The following is a 14,260-nucleotide window of genomic DNA, read 5'->3' on the forward strand; positions in this document are numbered from 1 at the left end:
TTTATTTTTTAAATCAGCCGATTAATTAGTATCTGCTTTTTTTGGTCTTCCAATAATCGGTATCGGTGTTGAAAAATCATAATCGGTCGACCTCTAATCTGCACGCACAGTGAGGCGAAGACTTTTGGAGGATGGCCTGGTGTCAAGCAGGGCAGCAAAGAAGCCACTTCTCTCCAGGAAAAACATCAGGGACAGACTGACATTCTGCAAACGGTACAGGGATTGGACTGCTGAGGACTGGGGTAAAGTCATTTTCTCTGATGAATCCCCTTTCTGATTGTTTGGGGCATCTGGAAAAAAGCTTGTACGAAGAAGACAAGGTGAGCGCTACCATCAGTCCTGTGTCATGCCAACAGTAAAGCATCCTGAAACCATTCATGTGTGGGGTTGCTTCTCAGCCAAGGGAGTGGGCTCACTCACAATTTTGCCTAAGAACACAGCCATGAATAAAGAATGGTACCAACACATCCTCCAAGAGCAACTTCTCCCAACCATCCAGGAACAGTTTGGTGACGACAATGCCTTTTCCAGCATGATGGAGCACCTAGCCATAAGGCAAAAGTGATAACTAACACAAATTCTGACAAACTCCAAGGATTGATTATGCAAGAACGGGCTGCCATCAGTCAGGATGTGGCCCAGAAGTTAATTGACAGCATGCCAAGGCGGATTGCAGAGGTCTTGAAAAAGAAGGGTCAACACTGCAAATATTGACTCTTTGCATCAACTGCATGTAATTGTCAATAAAAGCCTTTGACACTTATGAAATACTTGTAATTATACTTCAGTATTCCATAGTAACATCTGAAAAAAATATCTAAAGACACTGAAGCAGCAAACTTTGTGAAAATTTATATTTGTGTCATTCTCAAAACTTTTGGCCACGACTGTAGAATCATTGAGATGAGATTGGAGATGTTGGTTAGAGCTGCCCTGCCCTATAAAAAAACAACATTTGAGTTTGCTATTCAACAAGAAGCATTGCCTGATGTGAACCATGCCTCAAACAAAATGAAGAATGGTTGACTTGCATAAAGCTGGAAAGGGTTACAAAAGTATCTCTAAAAGCCTTGATGTTCATCACTCCACAGTAAGACAAATTGTCTATAAATGGAGAAAGTTCAGGGCCTGGACACCTTGCTATCATCGTCGGAAAAATGTATTATTAAGTGTATCAAGATATTTTGGCTATCTGTCCGCCAATTGAAGTTCAAGAGAAGTTGGGTGATGCAACAGGACAACAACCCAAAACACAGAAGTAAATCAACAACAGAATGGCTTCAACAGAAGAAAATAAGCCTTCTGGAGGGGCCCAGAAGTCCTGACCTCAACCCGATTGAGATGCTGTGGGATGACCTCAAGAGAGCAGTTCACACCAGACATCCCAAGAATATTGCTGAACTGAAATAGTTTTGTAAAGAGGAATGGTCCAAAATTCCTAATGACCGTTGTGCAGGTATGATCCGCAACTACAGAAAATGTTTGGTTGAGGTTATTGCTGTCAAAGGAGGCTCAACTAGTTATTAAATCCAAGGGTTCACATACTTTTACCACCCTACACTATGAATGTTTAGAAGGGTGTTCAATAAATAAAGAATTGTTTGTGCATTATTAGTTTAAGCAGACTGTGTCTGTCTACTGTTGTGACTTAGATGAAGATCAGATCAAATGTTATGACCAATCTATGCAGAAGTCCAGGTAATTCCAAAGGGTTAACATACTTTTTCTTGCCACTGTATGCAGGCGTGCTGAGGTACACTGTTCTTACCTGTGTGTGTGTTGAGGTGGGACTTGAGGACCCCTGCTGAGACGAAGCATCGGCCACAAATGTTGCAGCAGTAGGGTTTCTCTCCGGTGTGGGAGCGCACGTGTTGCTTCAGATGGCTGGACTTCTTAAAAGGTTTATTACACATGGTGCACCTGGGGGGGAATCAAACACACAGGTCGTGTTCATTAGGAATCAAACTCAAGAAAACAGACTAAAACAGGGAGGGACTAACTGACCGCCAAAAGGAAACACTTATTTTGTCTGTTGCAAAACCCTCTCCATCGCATGCCCTAATGAACACAACCATTATATAATAGAGACGGTTTGTTTCTGTCAATGAGATGTGTATCAATAAAGCTCCTATAAAGTCACAAATCATCAGTTAACAGGAATCATTTCCAAATTCCACCACCAATTCACAAAGCAAGTTGGAGTTTATAAAAGTACATCAGACTTTTTGTGAAGTGGGATAATTGAAAACCAAACCTTTCTTTGGAAAGGTCACTAACTCAGCCCTATGGCATCTGTTTGTGCTTTCTGTTTGGAAGGTGTGAGTTATGGGTTGAAGCTTTAAAAATTGCAGCGTACTGCGGCGCAGCATGCATGGTGCAGCAGAAGTCTATGGCACGTTATTTAAGTGTGAACCACTGGTACCATTGATTCTAGTTAGTGCTAGTTAGACTACCAGAGAGCATCTTTGAGAAGCATTTGATAGCCTTCAATAGTGTCTGTACTAGAGAATGCAGGCATGCGGGAGACCGAGGTTCAATTCCCTGATGAAGAGGAAGGAGTAGGCTGTCCTTGTAAATAATAATTTGTTCATAACTGATTCCATGTGTGTTATTTCATAGTTGTTTCATAAATGTCTTCTATTATTCTACAATGTAGAAAATAGTCCAAATAAAGAAAAACCCTGTAATGTCAAGGTGTGTCTAAACTTTTGACTGGTACATGCTTATTTAATTTGATTAATATTATGTTGTTTCTATTCCAAGAAAAATTAAAAACTCTCTGGGTTTCCATTAGGATGGAACAGAAAATATCGCAATGTACAACGTAACGGTCGGGAGTACATTACTGGGCTATTTAGCTAAAGAATCCCAGTGTCGTGCAGGCACGCAGGACACCGGGGTTCAATTCCCCGACGAGGAGGAAGGAGTAGGCTGTCCTTGTATGTAAGAATTTCTTCTTAACTGACTTGCCTAGTTAAATAAAAGGTAACACTAAGAGCATAACATTTCTTCACCCTAATTTTCGAATTCTAGTCTTAACCAACACCCAAACAGAGATTCAGTGAAAATAAAAAAAATCTCCTTGATTTATCAAGAACAGTCCCCGTCTCAGAGCAGCGCGAAACGTGCTAAAACAGTTGTAGGCTATTGCTTCTAAATTAATAATAATAATCAAATTGTTTAAAAAATAACAATATTTTGGAGATGATTTTGTTTTCAAATAACGTAAAATGAGCGAGAAAAATGCCAATCTTGAACATGGGGTTAGACAATGTTACTAATTTGTAAATAAAGCCAGTTTATTATTTAGAATGATTTATTTCTGTTTTTAGAGGGAGAGAAAGACAAAAACCCACAATCATCTCACGGGTCTCCCAGTAGAGGGCGGCGCGGGTATTGAACCTGCATCTGTAGCAACACAGCTAATAATCCTGTCTTATACAGCGCCTGAGTGGTGCAACGGTCTAACGTGACCGGTCGGGAGTGGCCTACAGTACAACAGTAAGAGCAAAATAATCCTAACAAAATAAAAACCTTAGCGTCACAACAGTTTTAGTAAGTAATACTGAAGTCGTCCACAATTATCAGTTTCTATTTAGGTTCATGTCACCCATTCATTGTCAGTTAGAGACACAGTAGGACCCAAAAACATAATCAGTGTTCTAACTCCCCCTGGCACTGGTCAGGAGCAATGAAGTGGTGACGCAGGGTACCGTACTAAACCACAAATGACCTCTAAGCCCAGCAGCATAAATCACAAAACTTTAAGTGGAGCAACCACTGTCTGCACAGCCTTTAGAATGAGACAGAGAGAGATAATCAACCCATATACAGTGGGGAGAACAAGTATTTGATACACTGCCGATTTTGCAGGTTTTCCTACTTACAAAGCATGTAGAGAGAGGTCTGTAATTTTTTATCATAGGTACACTTCAACTGTGAGAGACGGAATCTAAAACACAAATCCAGAAAATCACATTGTATGATGGTTTTAAATCCAAAAATGAAAATACTGCCCTCTAGTCACAAAAGGTTAAAGAAAAACGAAGAGGTCTGTGAGAGCCGGAATTCTTACTGGTTGGTAGGTGATCAAATACTTATGTCAGGCAATAAAATGCTAATTAAAACCATCATACAATGTGATTTTCTGGATTTTTGTTTTGGATTCCGTCTCTCACAGTCGAAGTGTACCTATGATAAAAATTACAGACCTCTACATGCTTTGTAAGTAGGAAAACCTGCAAAATCGGCAGTGTATCAAATACTTGTTCTCCCCACTGTATATGAGGTGTATGTGTGTACTTATCTAAACAGAATGCGGAGTCTAATTTTGATACATATATAGGACTCCATACAGAGCATTACACCCAAACTGAAGTCACACTATACCACACACTATACTCTTTTCTCACTGTTAAAACCTTGGTCTTGATTACATCTGTGTCGTATCTGAAGGAGAAAGTTCAGTAGTTTACAATCTCAAATATATATTCCCCTTATCCATCTACGTCCTCATTTCTCTTGTTTTGTCTATACCGCTAGTCGTTTCATCCTAGACATGCATTAATAACGCATTGTGCGCTGACGTGGTAGGGGATTTTGTAAGTATTTTTGTTTGCATCAGTTCTGAGTGCCATGGGGAAGCACTGAGGGAACAACTGAATAAAAGCATGATGCATTACTCAGTCCCCTTCCCGTCCCACTCTCTGTTTCCACAAAGCAACAACATCCGTGGCTAGTGTCCTCTGCTACATCTGACGCACAAGTTAGTTGGAAAACTAAGAGCTTGTAGCAACACAAGCTGCCACCGTCACCTCTACAGACATCTGACGCACAAGTTAGTCACAAAACAAAAAGCTTGGAGCAACACAAGCTGGCACAGTCACCTTTACATATAGGAAGCTAGCAGAGTTAACTCATTGTCTGATTTCCAAATGGCAACATATGGGCCATGGTCAAAAGTAGTGCACTAGATAGGGAATAGGGTGCCGTTTGGGACAGTTATTTAGTTGAACATTGTGTCATATACACACAAGATGGCGCCGGAGAACAAGGCTGACGTTTGACACATTCCTAACCAGATTGTGTTTTTTTGTTCGTTTCTTTGCGTTTTGTTGTAACTTATTTTGTACAATGTTGCTGCTAGTTTCTCTTATGACCAAAAATAACTTCTGGAACTCAGAAATGCGATTACTCACCACGGACTGGCAGAATCCTATTTTTCCTATAACGACTCCGACGAGCCCTATGTGAATGACATACTGCTTTCCTGGGAACAGGCCCAGATCCTTGTCATTTGCGTGAAGAGAATGCGAAGAAAAAGAGTCCTGACAGCAGCCTGCCTTCTGAAAATTCATAGGCGATTGACTAAAACCCCACTTCCTTCCATTCTGCTACCAAATGTGCAATCTTTGGAAAATAAAATAAAATGACCTACGCGGAAGATGAAACTACCATCGGGACTATGTCTTTTTGTAAATAACAGCTGGTGCACGATATCGAAAGAAGTCTTGAGCTATTGCTCGCCTGAGGTAGAGTATTTCATGATATGCTGTAGACCACACTATTTACCTAGAGAGTTTTCATCTGTATATTTCGTTGCTGTCTTACATTCCACCACAGACCAGTGATGGCACTAAGGCCACACTGAATGAGCTGTATTCCGCCATAAGTAAACAGGAGCAAACAAGCTCACCCAGAGGAGGCGCTCCGAGTAGCCGAGGACTTTAATGCAGGGAAACTTAAATCCATCTTACCAAATTTCTATCATGTTAAATGTGCAACCAGAGGGGAAAAAACCCTGGATCACCTTTAACCTCTCTGGGATATGTGGGACGGTAGCGTCCCACCTGGCACACATCCAGTGAAAGTGCAGAGCGCCAAATTCAAATAAATAAATCAAAATAAATCAAAATTAAACTTTGATGAAATCACATTCAATATACCAAATTAAAGCTACACTGGTTGTGAATCCAGCCAATGTGCCATATTTCAAAAATGCTTTACGGCGAAAGCAAACAATGCTATTATCTGAGGAGAGCACCCCAATAAACAAAGAGAGAAAAGCATATTTCAACCCTGCAGGTGCGACACAAAACGCAGGAATAAAAATATTATTAATGCCTTACCTTTGACGAGCTTCTTCTGTTGGTACTCCAATATGTCCCATAAACATCACAAATGGTTTTTATGTTCGATTAATTCCGTCGATATATATCCAAAATGTCAATTTATTTGGTGCGTTTGATCCAGAAAAACACTGGTTCCAACTTGCGCAACGTGACTACATAATATCTCAAAAGTTACCTGTAATAAGCATTGTCCAAACATTTCAAACTACTTTTGTAATACAACTTCAGGTATTTTTTAACGTAAATAATGGATACAATTGAAGACGAGATATACTGTGGTCAATACCAGAGGAAAACAATGTGGAGTGTGCTTTCAGGTCACGCGCCTCTAACAAAGAGTACACTTCCCTCGAGTAAGTGTTACTTCTTCATTTCTCCGTTTTGGAAACTTCAGAGTGTTTTCTATCCAAATCGACTAATAATATGCATATCTTAGCTTCTGGGTCTGAGTAGCAGGCCATTTACTTTGGACACGCTTTTCATCCGGACGTGAAAATACTGCCCCCTGTCCCAAAGAAGTTAACAACACAGAGACGCATACAAAGCTCTCCCTAGCCCTCCATTTGGCAAATATGACCATAATTCTATCCTGCTGATTCCTGCTTAAAAGCAAAAATTAAAACAGAAAGCAACAGTGACTCGATCAATAAAAAAAGTGGTCGGATGAAGCAGATGCTAAGCTACAGGACTGTTTTGCTAGCACAGACTGGAATATGTTCAGGGATTCCAGCGATGGCATTGAGGAGTACACTACACCAGTTATTGGCTTCATCAATATTTTTAACTTTATTTTACTAAGCAAGTCAGTTAAGAACAAATTCTTATTTTCAATGACGGCCTAGGAACAGTGGGTTAACTGCCTGTTCAGGGGCAGAACGACAGATTTTTACCTTGTCAGCTCGGGGATTTGAACTTGCAAACTTCCGGTTACTAGTCCAACGCTCTAACCACTAGGCTACCCTGCCGTGTGTACCGATGACGTCATCCTCACATTGACCGTACGTACATACCCCTACCAGAAGCTATGGATTACAGGCAACATCTGCACTGAGTGAAAAGCTAGAGCTGCTGCCTTCAAGGAGCGGGACTCTAATCCGGAAGCTTATAAGAAATCCCGCTATGCCCTCCAACGAACCATCAAACAGGCAAAGAGTCAATACAGGACTAAGATCAAATTGTACTACACCGGCTCTGACGCTCGTCGCATGTGGCAGGGCTTACAAACCAAACAGATTACAGCCGAGAGCTGCCCAGTGACACGAGCCTACCAGACGAGCTAAACTACGTCTATGCTCACTTCGAGGCAAACAATACTAAAACATGCATGAGAGCACCAGCTGTTCCGGGAAGACTGTGATCATGCTCTCCGCAGCCGATGTGAGTAAGACCTTTAAACAGGTCAACATTCACAAGGCCACAGGGCCAGACGGTTTACCAGGACGTGTACTGCGACCATGCGCTGATCGACTGGCAAGTGTCTTCACTGACACTTTAAACCTCTCCCTGTCAGAGTCTGTAATACCAACATGTTTTAAGCAGACCACCATAGTCCCTGTGCCCAAAAACACGAAGGTAACCTGCCTAAATGACTACCGCCTCGTAGCACTCATGTCTGTAGCCATGAAGTGCTTTGAAAGGCTGGTCATGGCTCACATCAACACCATTATTCCAGAAACCCTAGACCCACTCCAATTTGCATACTACCCTAACAGAGCCACAGATGATGCCATCTCTATTGCACTCCACACTGCTCTTTCCCACCAGGACAAAAGGTGTTCATTGACTACAGCTCAGCGTTCAACACCAGAATGCCTTCATAGCTCATCAATAAGCCAAGGACCCTGGGACTAAACACCTCCCTTGCAACTGGATCCTGGACATCATGACTGGCCGCCCCCAGGTGGTAAGGGTAGGTAACAACACATCCGCCACGCTGATCCTCAACACAGGGGCCCCTCAGGGTGCGTGCTCAGTCCCCTCCTGTACTCCCTGTTCACTCATGACTGCACGCCAGGTACGACTCCAACACTATCCTACGTTTACCGATGACACAGTAGTAGGCCTGATCACCGACAACGACGAGACAGCCTATAGGGAGGAGGTCAGGGACATGGCCGTGTGGTGCCAGGAGAACAATCTCTCCCTCAACGTGATCAAGACAAAGGAGATGATTGTGGACTACAGAAAAAAAGAGGACCAAGCAAGCCCCCATTCTCATCAACGGGGCTGGAGTGGAGCAGGTTGAGAGCTTCAAGTTCCTTAGTGTCCACATCACCAACAAACTAACATGGTCCAAGCACACCAAGACAGTTATGAAGAGGGCACGACAAAGCCTATTCCCCCTCAGGAAACTAAAAAGATTTGGCATGGGTCCTCAGATCCTCAAAAGGTTCTACATCGAGAGCATCCTGGCTGGTTGTATCACTGCCTGCTATGGCAACTGCTCGGCCTCCGACCGCAAGTCACTACAGAGGGTAGTGCGTAAGGCCCAGTACATCACTGGGGCCAAGCTTCCTGCCATCCAGGACCTCTATACCAGGCAGTGTCAGAGGAAGGCCCAAAAATGGTCAAAGACTCCAGCCACACTAGTCATAGACTGTTCTCTCTGCTACCGAATAGCAAGCGTTACCGGAGCGCCAAGTCTAGGTCCATGAGGCTTTTAAACAGCTTCTACGAACAAGCCATAAGACTCTTGAACATCTAATCAATTGTCTACCCAGACTATTAGCATTGCCCCCACCACCCCATCTTTTACACCGCTGCTATTCTCTCGTTATCATCTATGCAGTCACTTTAATAACTACCTAAAACCCTTGCCAACAAGGGTTTTGCCACCAAGTACTAAGTCAATACTTATTTCCCTCATTAAAACGCAAATCAATTTATAACATTTTTGACATGTGTTTTTCTAGATTATTTTGTTGTTATTCTGTCTCTCACTGTTCAAATAAACCTACCATTAAAATTATAGACTGATAATTTCTTTGTCAGTTGGCAAACGTACAAAATCAGCAGGGGATCAAATACTTCTTTCCCCTCACTGTACATGTATATACTACCTCAATTAACCGGTGCCCCGCACATTGACTCTGGTACCGGTACCCTCCTGTATATAGTCTCGCTATTGTTTTTACTGCTGCTCTTTACTTACTAGTTACTTTTATTTCTTATTTAATTTTTTAAACTGCATTGTTGGTTAGGGGCTTGTAAGTAAGCATTTTACGCTAAGGTCTACACCTGTTTTTTGCAGCACACGTGACTAATAAAATTTGATTTGACATGTCTCGCACTCAAAATGGTCACTTTATCAGGAGACAATAACAGCAACGGGGGTGCGATTCTGATAGTGTTATCTTTGTTTTGCATTCCTCCGTGTCGACTGCTAATGCTGTTATACAGCCCTAGAGCACAACTTTTGATAAAAGGTGCATAACAGTGTTATCTGCTGACGAGCTGGGAACAATGACAGAAAGTAAAAGCATCCAGTACTTGCCGAAAATTATAGGCTCGCTGTCGCTTACAGATATTTACATTTTAGTCATTTAGCAGAGGCTCTTATCCAAAACGACAGCAGTGAGTGCATACATTTTTCTAACTTTTTATTTTTGTACTGGTCCCTGTGGGAATCGAACCCACAACCATTGCAAGCGCCATGAACTACCAACTGAGCCACACAGACACACACACCGCAGACACACACACACGCAGACACACACACACGCAGACACTGGACAAACACACACACTGGACAAACACACACATACCTGTAAGCCCTCTTGCTGTTGTCCTCGCTGTCTTCTGGGTCTTGGTAGTCTTGCGTCTGGTCAGACAGCTGGAGGTCTCCTTGGCTAGTCTCCTGGAGCAGGCCACTTGTCTAAACAGAAGTATATGCAACCATTAATTAACTACATCGTGAATAAATCACTGAATACTGAATATTTGAACTGACTACTTAAGGCTACATTTAATTTAGTCATTTTTGGCTTGATAGAACACCCGTTAAGTTAGGGTGGCAAACAGGTTCTGAGATGGCTTCTACCCCCAAGCCATATGATTGCTAATAGCCAGAATGCTAAATAGTTCATTAATGTTACCCAAACTATCTGCACTGACTTTATCTTGCACTGACCCTACACACATTCACTAGACTTTATATACACACCATATACACAAATCACACACTACACTGTCACTCCCCCACACATCCCTCACTCAAACACTACATACACACACACACACACATATAACACAGACTTTTAGACACACAATTTGCTGCTGCTACGCCGTTTATTATTTTATGCTCATTATTATCTATCTGGATGCATAGTCACTATACCCTGCCTTCATGTACATATCTACCTCAAGTATCTCTGCACATTGATCTGGTACTGGTACTCCCTGTATATAGCTCCATTCTTGTGTATTTTATTTATTTTGAGTTAGTTCATATTTGATTTATTATTTTTATTTTTTTTCAACTCTGCATTGTTGGGAAATGTTTGTAAGCAAGCATTCCACTGTAAAGTCTACACTAGTTGTATTCGACAGGTGATGAAAAAAAAATTGAATTGAAATTTCCCAAAGACCCTGGGTTTTTCAGAAATCCCTATGGAAGGGTTTACTGAGAACTTGGGGAAATTTTGCAACCCTACTCTACATAGAGCCAATGCCATGCTATGATGGTGAGATGGAAGCCCCCTGTGGAAGGTGTGGAGGTAGAGGCTGAAGGTGCTGGATTCACCACCTCTTGGCTGGGCACATGGAGCAGGTTCTGGGGGTGGTAGCTGGAGGAGAGGGCCTGAGACTCCAGTGTGCTGGAGTCCTGTAGCTGCTGCACAGTAGAGAACTGGGCCTGGGGATAGCCCTCTGCGGTGATGGTGAAACCTGCAGGAGGACACAAAGGGGTACAGTCAGCATGACAGCATACAATGGGTTAACCCTGTATGAGAACTTAAGGGACCCTAGCAACTCCTAAGGAGGATGTACAGTGCATTCGGAAAGTATTCAGGCTACTTGACATTTTCCACACCTTATTCCAATGTATGTAATGACCGAGAAAATCTTTTTTTTTTATTCAGACCCTTAGACTCAAAATTGAGTCTCATAGCAAAATTGACTCAAAATTGAGCTCAGGTGCATCCTGTTACCATTGATCATCCTTGAGATGTTTCTACAACTTTGTTGGAGTACACCTGTGGTAAATTAAATTGATTGGATCTGTCTATATAAAGGTCCCACAGTTGACAGTGCATGTCAGAGCAAAAACCAAGTCATGAGGTCGAAGGAATTGTCTGTAGAGCTCAGAGACATACTTTTTCGAGACACAGATCAGGGGAAGGGTACCAAAAAAATTCTGAAGCATTGAAGGTCTCCAAGAACACAGTGGCCTCCATCATTCTTAAATGGAAGAAGTTCAGAACCACCAAGACTCTTCTTTTGGGGACCTAGTGGCACAGCGGTCTAAGACACTGCATCGCAGTGCTAGAGGCGTCACTACAGACCCGGATTCGATCCAGGGCTGTTCTCATAACTGGCCATGATCAGGAGTCCCATAGGGCGGCGCACAATTGGCCCAGCGTCGTCCGGGTTAGGGGAGGGTTCGACCAGGGGAGGGCGTCATTGTAAAATAGAATTAGTTCTTAACTGACTTGCGCAGTTAAATAAAGACTAAATTAAAAATGCAATAAAATTAAAGCTGGACGCCCGGCCAAACTGAGCAATCGGGGGTGGGGGGCTAGTCAGTTGTACAACTGAATGCCTTCAACTGAAATGTGTCTTTCGCACTTAACCCAACTCCACTGAATCGACGAGGTGCGGGGGACTGCCTTGTTTGACATTCATGTCTTCGGAGCCCGGGGAGCAGAAGGGCCTTGGTCAGGGAGGTTACCAAAAACCACAGTTCCTCTGTGGAGATGGAAAAAACTTCCAGAAGGAAAATCATCTTTGCAGCTTTATGGTAGAGTGGCCAAACTGAAGCCACTCCTCAGTAAAAGTTACATGACAGCCTGCTTGGAGTTTGCCAAAAGGCACCTAAAGGACTCTCAGACCATGAGAAACAAGATTATTTGGTCTGATGAAACCATGACTGAACTACTTTGCCTGAATGCCAAGCATCACGTCTGGAAGAAACCTGGCACCATCCCAACAGTGAAGCATGGTGGTGGCAGCATCATGCTGTGAGGATGTTTTTCAGAGGCAGGGAGTGGGAGACTAGTCAGGATCGAGGGAAAAATTAACAGAGCAAAATACAGAGAGATCCTTCATAGAAACCTGCTCCAGAGTGCTCAGGACCTCAGACTGCTGTGAAGGTTCTCCTTCCAACAGGACAACAACCCTAGGCACAAGTCTCTGAATGTCCTTGAGTGGCCCAGCCAGAGCCCAGACTTGAACCCGATCGAACATCTCTGGAAAGACCTGAAAATAGCTGTGCAGGGACGCTCCCCATCCAACCTGACAGAGCTTGAGAGGATCTGCAGAGAAGAATGGGAAGGGTCTGAATATTATGTAAATGTGATATCAGTTTTTATTGTGAATACATTTGCAAAAATGTCTAAAAGCCTGTTTTTGCTTTGTCATTATGGGGTATTGTGTGTAGATTGATGAGGGAAAAAAACAATTTAATCAATTTTAGAATATGGCCGTAACGTAACAAAATATGGAAAAAGTCAAGGGGTCTGAATACTTTCCAAATGCACTGTATACACATGTGGAGGCTTGAAATAGAAGGACGGGCTCACTGTCATGGCTGTAAGGGAATGAATGTGTTTGATACCGTTCCATTCATTTTAATTCCAGGAATCTGTCCTCTGATTTCTCCCCCTACTGCTACACACATTGTACCTTAGAATAGATTAATTGATTACACAGATAGAAGTGGATTTGAAAAGCCTATTATGGATAAACCTCACATTCAGCACCACAGCACAAAATTAGTTAACCCTGTATATCTGGCTAGTGGCTAGAGCCACTAGCCAGATAAAAGTGTGATTGGAAAAGTTTAACAAAAGCTAATTAAGGATTGCTACGGCTCACCCTCCTACAACGCGCCATTAACAGACTGATGCTTCCAGAGCCCATGCCGCCAGTCTGCGTGTGTGCGTGCGTGTGTGTGTGGACAAAGACTGTGCAGGAAACTTCCTGTGCCTATGCCACCAGTCGGATTGTCTTAGGGTGTAAATTAGGGGAATCTGAACCACACAGTCATTCATTAAAGCTCCACTCACTGATATTAACGAATGGCCACGATTCATTAAATACTAGCAGACGGCAGAGAGAAGTTCTAGGAATGTTCAAATAATTCCTTACTTTCCTTTCTTGAAGAGAACAAGAGAGGAAAGGAAATGTATAGAAGTCCATCTCGTGGAGTGCCACACACATGCTAATAAGAAACACAGACACGCATTCAGACACAGACATCAATATCCTCCCTGCTGTTGGTCTCTGGTTTATTTATGACATCAAACTTTTTACCTTAGCAAAACTGTACAGAGAGTATAGGAGGCCTAGGATGAGGCGAGAAACCTGCCGCAAGACAAAGTGTTCTACTGATTAATGCACCTCTGTAGGAGAGCATACTTGCTTTGGGCGATAGAGGCTGGATGCAATCATCACGGAGACAAAAGGTTAAGCTACCCATTGTGAAAATTAAATATGTGATGTGTCAAGCAGATGCTTTCTGACAGTCCTCGCTGTAAATGGGCTCTTCTCATTCAGAGGTTAGAGACAACAATGGCGTTATCCATTACACTGGAGTCAGACAGTCGCGGGCTGCCAACGTGTGTGTGCGTGTAATTTACCCCAGGTTAACTCACGGACATTGTTAAATGTACTGAGAGAAAGGTTTGTCTGCCACCACCATGCAGGGGGTGTTTTTGTGTGTACGTGCAGGAGTTACCTTGAGTAAGTGCTTGCTGGTCAAAGCCAGGCTGTGGGAGTGTCTGCGTCTCAAAGTGGCTAATATTCTGAGGCAGAGCATGCTGGGTAGTCACAAAGGTGTCTGGAGTCAGAGGGGGAGAGATAAGAGGAGGAACAAAGCCGGTTAGTCTGGCTAAACTGTATAAATTAAGGCCAAAGTATTACAATTCAATTAAAAAGGTCCAATGCAGCTGGGATTTTTGTCAAATTAAAAT

At 42.8% G+C, this 14,260-nt stretch overlaps 1 protein-coding gene across 1 annotated transcript in view; it reads right to left on the reverse strand.

Annotated features, from left to right (window-relative positions):
- The window catches only part of LOC109902194 (zinc finger protein 236), a 104,935-nt gene that overhangs the window by 39,668 nt on the left and 51,007 nt on the right, over positions 1 to 14,260 (reverse strand). Inside the window, exons 15-18 of the mRNA XM_031786537.1 lie at positions 14,026 to 14,127; positions 10,876 to 11,015; positions 9,896 to 10,005; positions 1,769 to 1,920 (exon numbers count right to left, since the gene is read on the reverse strand). Coding sequence (XP_031642397.1) covers positions 1,769 to 1,920; positions 9,896 to 10,005; positions 10,876 to 11,015; positions 14,026 to 14,127 — 504 coding nt within the window. The remainder of the gene's footprint in view (positions 1 to 1,768; positions 1,921 to 9,895; positions 10,006 to 10,875; positions 11,016 to 14,025; positions 14,128 to 14,260) is intronic.

This window comes from Oncorhynchus kisutch, linkage group LG13, assembly GCF_002021735.2.
Source record: "Oncorhynchus kisutch isolate 150728-3 linkage group LG13, Okis_V2, whole genome shotgun sequence".
Taxonomy (NCBI): domain Eukaryota; kingdom Metazoa; phylum Chordata; class Actinopteri; order Salmoniformes; family Salmonidae; genus Oncorhynchus; species Oncorhynchus kisutch.